General features: G+C 37.8%; 1 protein-coding gene across 1 annotated transcript in view; it reads left to right on the forward strand.

The window, feature by feature from the left end:
- The first annotated feature begins 1,851 nt into the window (after nucleotides 1–1,851).
- The window catches only part of tnfaip8l3 (tumor necrosis factor, alpha-induced protein 8-like 3), a 29,902-nt gene continuing 19,209 nt past the window's right edge, over nucleotides 1,852–12,544 (forward strand). The window contains exon 1 of the mRNA XM_028438914.1: nucleotides 1,852–2,167. Coding sequence (XP_028294715.1) covers nucleotides 2,122–2,167 — 46 coding nt within the window. The 5' untranslated portion in view covers nucleotides 1,852–2,121. The remainder of the gene's footprint in view (nucleotides 2,168–12,544) is intronic.

The following is a 12,544-nucleotide window of genomic DNA, read 5'->3' on the forward strand; positions in this document are numbered from 1 at the left end:
AAACACTCATGCTACGTTCACGTTGCAGCCCGATACCAATTTTTTCTGTATCTGATTTGTTAAAGATAGTTTAAACAACACAAATTAAACATTTTTAAAGGCCACTTTCATTTTTGGTTCCAAGGGAAGATCAGAAATTTTAAAAGTGAGGGTGTTCTATGGGTAGGGCAACCGTTGACTTCCAATTTAGTTTGATAAATTATTTTACTGAAACCATGATAAAGCTGTTAAGTCAGTGATACTCAACATGTGGCTCCTTATGTCTTGATTTTAATTATTATTACCCCAGAAAACCTTAAAAGCGGAAAACTTTTTAACCCCTTTTTACCTTTTTCTTTGGCCATTTTCCAAAAAAATTGACGCTTTTTTGTTTTTTCAGATTTTAGATTCCTTTTGCTAATTCATTGCAATTTTTCCTAATTTTGTCCATTTTTTGTTGAGTTCTTTTTCATACTTTTATCCATTTTATGTCGATTCTTTAATAATTTTTTGCCACTTTTCATCCAGATGAGCTAACTTTTGCTCAATAAAAAACACTTTTCCTTTTTCCGAGCCTGTGGTCACGTGACTGTCGTAGAAGTGAAACCTTCTTAAGGCTTTCACCAGGTCACATGACTTGGTGAAAGATGGTTTGTCTCTCCAAACTTACATAGTTTAAGAGGGAAGCCCCGCTAGGAGCATTGATACTGTCAAGCGCTGTATATTGGCCTGAGGAATCATTTAAAATAACTCATGTGGGTCAACTTTTAAAATATACTCAAAAAAGTACAAGTACTTTTTTGAGTATATAAGAGCAACTCAATTACAGTAATGTGAGTACTTGCAATCCATTACTCTCACCTCTGGCTATATATAGCTGCGTGAAAATGTAAAATTGGCAAGTTTTGCTTTGATTTGCAGACGCAAAATTCAATTTATAGAAAGCTGATGCTAATTCTGAAAGAAGGATGTCAGGATACTAAAAGAATCACCATTTGTTTAGAATGACAAACGTTTTGGCCTTTGTTTGCATTTACAATGGGGATAGAAACATTAATGCTAGAGCACAGAGAAGGTTTGCTATGGCATCCCACAGATTAGCAGAAATAGGAAAAACAACCTCTCCTGTTGGACCAACAAGCAAACGTGATGTAACTCTTGAAGTACATTGTAAAAACAATGGCTTTTTTAAGAAGAAAAATGCACAAAGCAAAAATGTGGCTCAGGAATGGTGGGAGGTGTTGATTTGAGATGCTGCAAACGTCTAAATTAGTATCTGTGGGATGTGTTGGACATGAAGTCTATGCCCTTATAGGACATAAAGGAATTGCCGCTGAACACCAAAACACATACAGGGGACTTTTTACAGTATATTTTTGTTTTAGACGTGCAGCAAATGGAGGGGTTGCCAATTTTGGATTTTTTTGTCAGTGCACTGCATAATAAACACAGTGTTTATTCTTTCCAATCTCTCTAGATTGATTAATTATTTATGGTACAAAACAGCTCCAATGTCTCCAGATTTGCTCACTCATCACCTGGATTGACTTCAGATTTCCACATTTGGAAAGTGCCAGATTTGATGTGAATTGGAACCAAGGGGTCATGGGATTTTCACTGCAGGAGATGAATTTCAAGTCTTCATGAATGAGTCTCTCCCATTTGCTCTGTTAAAACACAGGCAGCACTCTTACCCAGAGACAGAGAGCGGGAGGGAGAGAGAAAGAGGAAGAAACGGCCCTTACAGCATACAGAAAGAGGTAGAGAAAGTGTTCTAGTGGAGAGAGCGTGAAGAGGCTGAGTGTGACAGGAGGAGGAACCCAATGGTGGGGAAAAGGGAGGGAGGAAGTGAGAGAGGGGGACGGCTTTAGAGGGAGACTCAGAGTCGGAGAAAGTAGATGAGTCAAGAGAAGAAAAAGAGGAAAACTGAGGGAGAAGAGCTCCAACAAGGAGGATAGCTCAGCAGATCCTCTGTCAGCAGTCGTCTCACCGCGGCAGTGATCCCGGCTGGGAGGGGGAAAGTTCACTTCTCTGGGGGTAACAACTAAAGCACAAGAAGAGTTGGCTTTTACCCTTTCTGGGTTAAGATCTCAGGAAAGAGGGACTAAAGAGGAGAACAGAGCTCCGGCAGCGCCTGAGAAGATGGACTCAGACTCTGGAGAGCAAAGTGATGGAGACCTCTCTCCAGGTAAGACTAAACAAACAAACAAACAACAACCTCACTTGGTCACTATGCAGCTTTTAAGAAACTTGCTTCTTTAAGATGAGCTTTTCTAATCTGATGTAAATTAAAGAAGCATGTCTGGTTCACACTGTTCCATATTCAAGCCTTGAATACGGGCTAGAAGAATACCTTCTTTTATCTGTGATATATGCACTGACACTGACACTGGTGATGGACTGAAACTTCTCGAGTCAAAGCCAGCACAGTCACCACCAGGATCAGACAAGCTCCAACGCGTGCACTTGGTTTGCTCATCAACACATCCAATGACAAGGAAAGAGAGTTCATAAAAGATCTGCGTTTAGTAAAAGTTGGGTTGGTGGGTTGGTTGTTTCATGGAAAAGATGTTTTACGGTGTCAAAGTGCAAAGATTTATAGCAAAGCAGAGCATTGTAAATTAAACACGCTGAACCACGAAAACCGAGAGTTCTCAACTTTCCACCCACATGATAAATTCATCGAGTAGTGACAGTGGAAAACTGAATCTGGGGAAACCAGTATGTGTGGGTTAATGGATTGTTAACCAAATGTGTTTCTACAAAGATTGAAGGAATGAACGAAACTAATAACCATTTTGTTATCTACAGCACGCAGGTTTTGCTGCTTTTTCCGCCCGCCTGATCAAACAGGATCATTCCTGACGTATGAGTTTCTATTTAAAAAGATTCTGGAACCCCATCTGTTTTTATTTCCCACTCACATTCACTAAGCTGGGATTTAAAATGAATATTCAAACCAAGAGCTGAATATCAATCAGCAAGAGATTAAATATATTAAGGAGGTTTTTGCAAAGCACAGAATACTAGATGCAATATTTGCCTTCGATCAATACAATAATTCACTTCATGCCCTAAAAGGTAAATACTTTTGAAGACTATCCTTTATATCTGATAGGCGGCAGTATAATACAAGACATATGACGTATATTTATGGTAAAATTTTGTTTGAAAATAATATTTATAATGATATGATAAGGTTGTTATTCATGCTTGTGTCCAACAGCTTGGATGTCAGAAAGTAGACAATAGGGATGTATGTTTGATAAAGTGGTGGAAAGCATCCAAAAAGGTGATACGATACTAGGTAGGTACAGCTTTAGATAAAGGAATATGAAGGGTTGGATGGTTGTAGATTTTCATCTGGGCCTTTCTGCACTTCAGCACTCCTGTACCTGGATTTTGTAAGGAGACAAGAGAGAGGGAAAATGGGGAGAAAGGAGGGTGGGTGGAAGGGTTTGAACAAAACAGAGTTGAGAAGAATGGCTGCGTATAAGTAGACAGGTCAGGTGACTGAGGGTGTGGTTTTAGGTGTGGTCCTGCTCCCAAACCTGTTATTACATTAACTTAATTTACTACAGGAAAGAACAAATGAGTTAGTGTGCTTTTGTAGTCATTTTATATATATTCTGTACTACGACGCAGGTTCACTTCTTACTCGGCTAAATCTCCGTGGAAACTTAGACTGAACGACTAACCTGGTTGGGAGTAGGTTTGGTTCTGGATAATGATCTGAGCGAGTACAAAAGTCCCGCCTACTGACCAATCAGTTCTGTTGAACGATTTTCTCCCCATTGTTGGAAAATACTGTTTATATCCTGCTTTGTAGTACAGGGGCTCTTTGATAGAGAATGTTTGGTTAGGTTAAGCCCGCTAACAGAGAGATATTCCAGATATACTTATCCAGATTTGTAGTACAAGTAATTTTGTGTATTTTTGTTGTTGTTTGGTGTATTTTTCTTTATTTTTGTGCATTTACTTTGGGGGCCACACAAAATTAGACAAAGGCCCCCCGGGCTTCCAGTTTTCTGCTCTAGAGGAATTTATTGTAATATTGACTGTAAGGGAAGAAGTAGCAGGGCAGCGTTTAATGATAGTCTGTAAAAAGGCAGGATGGGGAAGCAGGGGAAGGTGGAGCCCAGGATAAGGTAGTGAAAACTGGGAAGGTGTTGCAAGGCCCTGGGAAAGTTTGAGGTGGAAAGTGTTCGAGAAGAAATTTTTATAGAGGATTGATGAAAATCTGGAAAACATCCAATGGGTCACTTATTGTAAAAGTGATAAATCTTTTCCTGTTTATTGGTGAGCTAACAGCGACTCCAAGATCTGTAAATGCGACCGTTTACAGACAAGCCCATGTCCGCTCTAGTGGTTATGTTATGTTATGATTCAATCCTGTTTATGTGGACTGTAAATACCAGCTACATCAGAATGTGAATCTTTTCCCATAGATTTCCAGTAGTAAAGAGAAAATGTAGGAAGAATGAAGGCTTGTTTATTAAGTCTTCAGCTGGGGTTCTGGACATCTTCTTTCCTCATGGTCTCCAGCCTTTAACACACCTGAACATGACCTAACACATCTAGCTGTGCAGAACTGGTAATGTGCTGTTAATCCTATATAAGTATGCTGAAACAGGGAGACCGAGAACAAACAAAACCATGGCCCTGTAGAGGTTTTATAACGGCCATTCATGCTCCAAACTGAACTGAACCTTTGAATCAGCTGGTGAAGAAACTGTCATGTGAAGATCAGTAAACTTCATGTACAACATTGTTTGGTGATGCATCTCTGAATCTTCTGCTGAGCATTGTGATTAATTCTTACATTTTAGTGTATTAAGCAGTAAAACAAAGGTATGAAAGCATTTCATTGTCTCCACTCCATCTTTTTATCGAAATCTTAATTCTTGAGGCAAATTTTCCCCCCAACAAACCTCAAGAAAGCACATTTTGAAAACAACTCTATTTTAGGACCCTGCATGAGTGCACGTACACTAACTGACCCCTGATGCTTTTAGTGAAGATGAGGGATGTGTGATTGATTGAAACTTGCAGTATTATTGTACTTAAGGTCAACAGTGTAAACACTGTGGTGTTTTGTTTACTGAAGGGTCAACGTTCTGCCTTCGAGCTGTCATTGGTTGTTGTTCTTTTTCCTCTCACAGATAATTTTTTACGAGAATATTCTTGTTTCTCTCCATTTCCCACAATCCCCTGTGTACAAACTCCAAAGATTCTATCTGACGTTGATTAATGAATCTTTATATAATGTTGTTTTTTGAGAATATGTTGACAAATGTAACTTTAATGACTAGCTAAACCCCAGAACCCCTTTTTTCTGCTGAAAACAAATATATTTGGGTATGAAGTAATCAAAAGTCCAACTCATTTTAGTCAAATGTTTGAAATTGTATACTAATGTATTACTGATACTACGCTTGACGTCAAAATGAGTATGTAGTGCGTTCACATTAGATGTATACTATATTGGGACATTTTTTAAGCCACCACATGATAAATTGCGAACAGAATGTAAAACTGTCCTGGGACTGGCTTGAAGCTAAAAATCAAACATCCTCTTTTCAAAACAAAAGCATCTCTTCTTGTCTTTTGTAAACAGGGCTCCTGTTTTGAAGTTAATAGGAAGTTTTGTCAGTAGCACATTGTGTTTCCTTGAGTTTTATGGATCAAATGACCACATGTTGATATTCTACTTGGTCACTTTCTCACTTGAAATGCTTTCAGAACTTTCAAAGGTGGCGAATTAACAGAGATATTTAGCCTCAGTGTGCTTCAGGTTTTTGTCGTTGTAGGTTTGAAATGCATCTTTGGAAACTTGGAAGTATACTTCAGTGGGAACTCTCCCCATCCTAATCATACTTATAGTATATAGTATACAGTATACTCATTGAGTTTGTAGAGTATAGTAGAGAGTGTGCCATTGCGAACACTGCCAGAGTATTTAAATTTGGCATATTTTGTTGTAAAAATGAAAGAGTGTTTGCTCTCTATGGGTTGAAACCCGGAAATTACAATTGAGAAGGGAATTGCTAATAGAGAGCTATGTTCACCACACAGTAGCTGTGTTCACATTACCCTTTGAAATCCACTAAATTTAAATAGCAAAAAAAAATTGGTATTGGAAACACTCAAATATCATTTTCACACTTTCATGAGGAGGTTTTCCAGATGTTTTGATATTGAAATATATCGCAAAAGCGCTATGGAAAACCTTTTTCTGCAATTACACGTCACAATACGTGAGGTACCTGGTAATAAACAACTAAAAACAATAGAGACTGAATGTATTGCTTTCAAAAAAAGTAAAATGAACTGATAAATAAAAAAAGATAATCTAGAGATAAGTTCTCAATGACCAGGCTTAGAATTTCCTGAGTAATGCACCATGAAAGCATGAAACCCACAAACTGGTTCTTCCGGCAGTGTTTTGCTGAAATAGAAGTGGACATGAACTCATCTTCTCCTGAATCAAAGCTAATCAGACTGTGTGCACACTTGTTGTCCTGCTTCACATGCTGCATCCTAGAGCATTATGTGTGATATGATGACGGAGCATAATAACCAATCAGTGAACAGCCTTTTTTTCCTATGCTAATTCCTAAAAACTATGCGACTCCATCTGAAGCTAATCAGCCATCTGAAAAAATGTTTACAGACATTTATGTTTACTGCAGATTTGGAGGGGAAAGCATCTTTTCTGAGAAGTGGAGCTGGTCTGGGAGCAGCTGTAGGCTGGATGAGGGCAATGAGGGCGTACACACTGCTTTTATTGCAAACAGAGGGGGGAAAAAAGCTGCAGATGTTGTTTGATGACACAGATGAAATCTAAGCTTTGAGCAGGTGATGGTCCTGAGAGGTAATTCATGTATTTGTTTGATAAGTGCAACAAAGACAAAAGTCCTTTAGTTCAAGCCAAACAGATTGGCCACATGCTTTTAACAGAAGAGACTTTCAGAAGGAATCAGCCTTAAGTTGACCAGATATTAACAAGTAAAAAGAGAAAGCTACCCACACCCTTCTCATTCGTTCCTACCAACACATGCACCCTTTCTTATACATTTTTGACTCTGCCTTTAATCTGGTCCACAGATGGAGAGAGCTCACTGCCTACATCCAGCACTCAACACACACATGCACGCACGCATACACACACACACACGCACACACAAGAGACACTTGAGACACCGCAAGCTGAATCTGGAAATCTGTAACACGAACTGGGATAAAAAAGGATGAGGCTGTATGTGGAAAAGACGACTCAGGAGAAAGTGGTTTTTAGCAGCCGGCAGCTGGCTTTTGATAAACCCTATAAAGTTTTTTTTTTTTTTTTTTTTTTCACACTTACATGTATGCAAAACCTCGCTTAATAATACGGGCAGGATTTTTTTGTAGTTTTTGTAGCTGATTTGGATAGAAAAGGGTCCCCCAACTGAAGAAGAACCTCATGGACAGAAGGGGGAGAGAGGCTGTGGTATTTACAGGAGGCAAAGCAAACATTCACTGAGGGAGAGATCTTTGAGGAGGTACAGAGAGATTTAGGGTTGGGCTGCTGTGAGCTGAGTATGTTGAGCTTTTTCAACTGTCTGGTTTGTGAATCTCTCACTCCTGCATCAGTGGTTCTGGAACTTTGTTGGCCCAAGAACCGTATTTTCTCTTTTTCCTGAATCCAAACCCCCTTGTTTGTTTTTTGCTCAGAATACTATGAAAAAACAACTATAGATAATAATAATGGAATGAATGAGTCATAACACACATTTTAATGAATCTCATTTTGTAAATAAGTGGAATGAAACAGTGTTTAGTGCCTCCTGAAAATAATTATTTCTGGTCATGCCTGGTATGGGACTGAGACTGACTCTTGTATTTTCAGTTCACGTTCAAATCAAGATTATTTCGATCATAATTATTATGATTATAATTTCTAACTAAAAAATAAACATTATAAAACCTCTTTCATTTGTTAATTTTCCACTCTCGCTCTCTCAAGCACCCACTGTAGGCCCATCGCTGTGGGCGACCGTGGCTCAGGTGGTAGTGGGTCGTCTTCTGATCGAGAGGTTGGGGGTTCTATCCCAGTACCTGACTATGTGTCGAAGTGTCCTTGGGCAAGACACTGAACCCTAAGTTGCTCCCAGTGGTCGACTAACACCTTGCATGGCAGTCCTGTCCCACCATCGCGTTCCCCCGTTTGAGAAACGCACTATCAACAGGAGTAAGACCAGATGATTCTGTTTGGTCTTGCATGTCCTTACCATGAGAATGATATCAAATTAAAAGCAAATTAAAATGAGATCTTGCCTCACTGCAGCAAAACAACAGCAGTAAACAAAATAGAGTGGGAGGCGGTCAAACAAAGAGCTTTTCACACTTTCTCACTACTCTTACACGCTGCTGCCGCAGAAAATTTCCAACCATGATTTCCGTCCCAACATTTTGCAGCCACTACTTTAACAACTTGTATCCTCTTTCCATTAAAACTGCTTATTCTGAGAGACAACAGAAATATAAGATAATTAGTCTGAAGGTCAATATGTTTTTATTGGATAATGATGGTGACAGAAAGTTTCCACTCTAAGTTATTATGTTTTAAAGCCAGAATCCAAACGTACTCTTATGATGACTCAGCTTAGGCAGACACTAAAGGCTTTTAAAAAGAGAATGTACTCATTTAAAGCCAGTCACAAGTCTACAAATAGTAAGTACGAGACTGTTTTTATACGAGTGTGTGTTCACCACAGTTATTTCCTGGTCATTAGTGGTGGCTTTGCAGCCAAGAGTGAGCAGAGCTGCTCTGCGTTTTACATCGTAATGTAAGACGAAGACAAAACTAGAAGTAGTGTGTTTAATTTTGTTCTTTAGTCATTTTTGTCTCTCCGACGGTTACAACTGAATGTTGTTACCTTGCAGTGAGAGGAATCCATCAGGTTGAATTCAAACATGTTATCTGGACCATAAAACAATCCACTTAGGAATCACTACAGTGGGTCATATGGTGGACAGAAGTAACATGTTGCAACCGGATCTTGCATGTTGCAACCATGGTAGCTAAAATAACTTTATAACACGCAAATGAAGCTCAACTAGTAGAGAATAAACTCGTTTAAAATAGAGCAGGACAATATCGTCTATATCAAGATATATTTATATATATTTTGAACTTGTTTTATTCAATCACCCAGTACAAATCACATCATACAAATATTTAATATTATTCATAGAGTACAGTCAAACAGTGTCCTCCTTTACAAATTTTTTTGTAGGTTATTTTGTATTAAAATACTGGTTTTAGAAGTTGCTGCTTTCTCTACTTCTCAGAACAAATAACGCTCAGTTAGATGGATACTGAGTGCATCCAAACCCAAACCTTCCCCTAAACAAGCCACAATACAGAACTCACTCACACGTGCTGTCCCTTAGAGGAGAAAAAAGCTAAAGTGGCACATATTGTGCAGCTGTTTGTTAATAAATGTGTCTGTGTGGTCTTTTTCTTCAGCAAATTTAACCTAGAATTGTCTTTCTTGTAAAACTTCATTGAGTTAAAAATATCAAGATTTTTATCATATGTCATTTTGAGAAAAAATATTGAGATATGAGTTTTGGTCCATATCGCCGAGTCCTGGTTTCAAATAATAATTCAAGTTGGCGTAAGCATTACACAAACTATATACCATTGTGTTGGCGGTTTATGGAAACAATTTCATTCTTTATGTAGAAAACTTTATTTCTATAGTGATTGTTGTTAATACCAACAGGTTGTTAATACCAACAGGTTGCACACAAAGCTGCAACATTTCGGTAGATTTTTCTTCTTGTATTTTATTTTATTTTTCTTTAATGCTGACATAAGTATATTGATCAGATAAGGATTTTTGCGATTGTTATGCATTAGCCCCAATACAGCAGTTTGGAAAGTTATCCTCCTTGTCTTTTTTTTCTTTCAAATACGTCATTCACAGTTAAAAAAAATAAATAAAAAATGAATATTTTAGGGTTGGACTAAAATATATCTAGACAATTTGCTGATTTTCCCTTACATTCCCTGTTTTTATTTTTGGTAAAATGTTCTATATCCAAATATTTACATTTAACTACAGTTGATGAGACTGCCGCAACAAAAGGAATGTCTGATAAAGCAGAGGCAGAGAAATGTAGATTTATGGCAAAAATATAAAGCAACAATATCATTAAAACAAGCCTGCATGGACTGAACACAGTTTATTTTAAAACATTTTTCATATTTAGTATAAAATAACGTCTCGGAGTCACTATGTTTCTTTTTCTCAAAGAGGTAGTTTCTTCTGTTAAGTGCAGCGCTAACACTATCAATGAAATAAAAATGTCAACATTTTGAATAACACAAACTGAGTTACTGTAGGTGATGTTTGTGGCACAGAGGATGGTCAAACCATGTCTCAGCTCTTTATAAGGGCAAAGGCAGTCCCAGCCTTCCCTCGAAGTGATTTAAAGCTCCTTAACGTGAACTCGGTGAGAGTGGATGAACTAGTAAACAAACCAGGAGGCCAAAGTTCTTGGAAAAGCTGGCAAAAGCCTGTGTGACTGTGCGTGAGGGTGCTTGTGTGTAGGTCCCCATTATAAGTGATGCCACAGCATGCTGGGACTTGGCCATGCTCTGTGAGAGGAGCGAGTCATCCAGCGCCGGAAAACACTTGCTTCCTCACAGTCGGCTCAGGGCTGTAGATCTGGTGAGAAATGAGAAACAAACAGACTGAACAAAAAGAGTTGAAGTGGAGCACAAGTAAAGGATACATCCTAAAACACAGCTTCAGATGATACTAAATAAGGGTGAGAAAATGCTGTGGATGTGGCATTGTGTGTATGATGTAAAGGAGATTTTACAGGAAGTAAAAATATGTATATTTATCCCATCTCACTTTTTTCATCACTTTTTCAAAACAATAAACACTTGGATTTGAGTAGTAATTATTGTTGGGCGATATGGACTAAAACTCACATCTTGATTTTTTTTTTCCTTCTCAAAATGGCAATACAGTATACGATATAAATCTTGATATTTCTAAATTAATAAAGTCTTACCAGAAAGATGACTCGAGGTTAAATTTGCTGATGAAAAATACCACATAGGCACAGTATTTACAAACAGCTGCACAACATGTGTCACTTTAGTCTTTTTCTCCTCTAAGAGACAGCATGTGTGAGTGAGTTCTGTAGTGTCGCTCGTTTAGGGGAAAGGTCTGGATTAGGATGTACTCAGAAATCCATCTGACTTAGTTTCTCATGCTGTTCTGAAAATGACAGAAAGAAACTACTCCTAAAATGAGTATTTAATACAAATTGAGATATAAACTATATCGATAAAGGCGATATTGTAATTTTCTATATCGCCAAAATAGAAAATTTGATATATCTTGAATCTCGATATATTGGCCAGGCCTAGTAGTAATATATTTGAGTGTATAATGCTGCTGTTATGATCTATTGATTCTTTTACATTTGTATTGGTCTTATCTTAAAGGCCTAAAGTAAAAAAATGCATATGTTGACAGAGCAGTGGGAAAGTGAACTACTGCATAGTGAGAAGGTTGTACATTTGAGCCCCATGAGGCCTGGCCCTTCTGTAGAAAGTTTGTATTGTGTTATATTCACCAAGCAGATTCACACTAGTCTGCTCAGGGGTTTTTTATAAAAATTGAAAAGTTGCATGTTAAAGTAAAAGTATCATATACTGTATAATTGGGATGGAATGAAACACTGCGTTCACAATATGATATGATAGACGATATTGGGCTCACCATAACAATAAAATATTCTTCAAAAGTAAATAAGGACCAAAAAATGTTGGCGGAGTTTGAGATTCTTGCCAAGGGGGGAAAATAAAATAATGGAATTAAATATATAGACCTTCTCAAGATTCACGCCAACCATAATGTGTGTAACATATGCGATAATGCAAAGAATATTTGTAACATAATTAATAATGTTGACTACAAAATGTTGCATCGACATTTGTTTAATGTTATTGACTTCATGATAAAATCAGGCCGCTTTCTGCTTCATTCTTGCTGCAGTACCATACATGAACTGTTGGGTGCAGTCTCGCTTCACCTTTTACATTGTGAAGAAGAATTGCGTAACAGCAGAAGAACCAAACTAAAGTCTCAAAAGTTTGGGACTATTTCACTGAAAACATATACTACACACCTGAGGTAGAACAACAAAATAATTCATAGATATTTTGTAGAGTCACTGTGTTTTGTGGCACTTAAAACACGTGTTTATTATGTACATTATATTAGGAATTGTATTCTATTGTATTCTATTCTGAGAAAACAAGTTCTGATGAACTATGACCGGGTTCGCGGAACGTCTTCACGTCGAATAGGTCCTTGGAGAATTCAGTCAAAAGACTTGGTTCCACAGAGTTAAACAAATGAAATTGTGAGACGTAAAATCGGAATCTACTTTAAATTACCTTTGAGACGATATATCACACAGACTATGCTCCCATAAATTTTGAAATGACCGGAATTGGGGAGTGCGCCCCGAGCCCATTTAAAAAAAAAAAAAA

Source organism: Gouania willdenowi, chromosome 3, assembly GCF_900634775.1.
Source record: "Gouania willdenowi chromosome 3, fGouWil2.1, whole genome shotgun sequence".
Lineage (NCBI taxonomy): Eukaryota > Metazoa > Chordata > Actinopteri > Blenniiformes > Gobiesocidae > Gouania > Gouania willdenowi.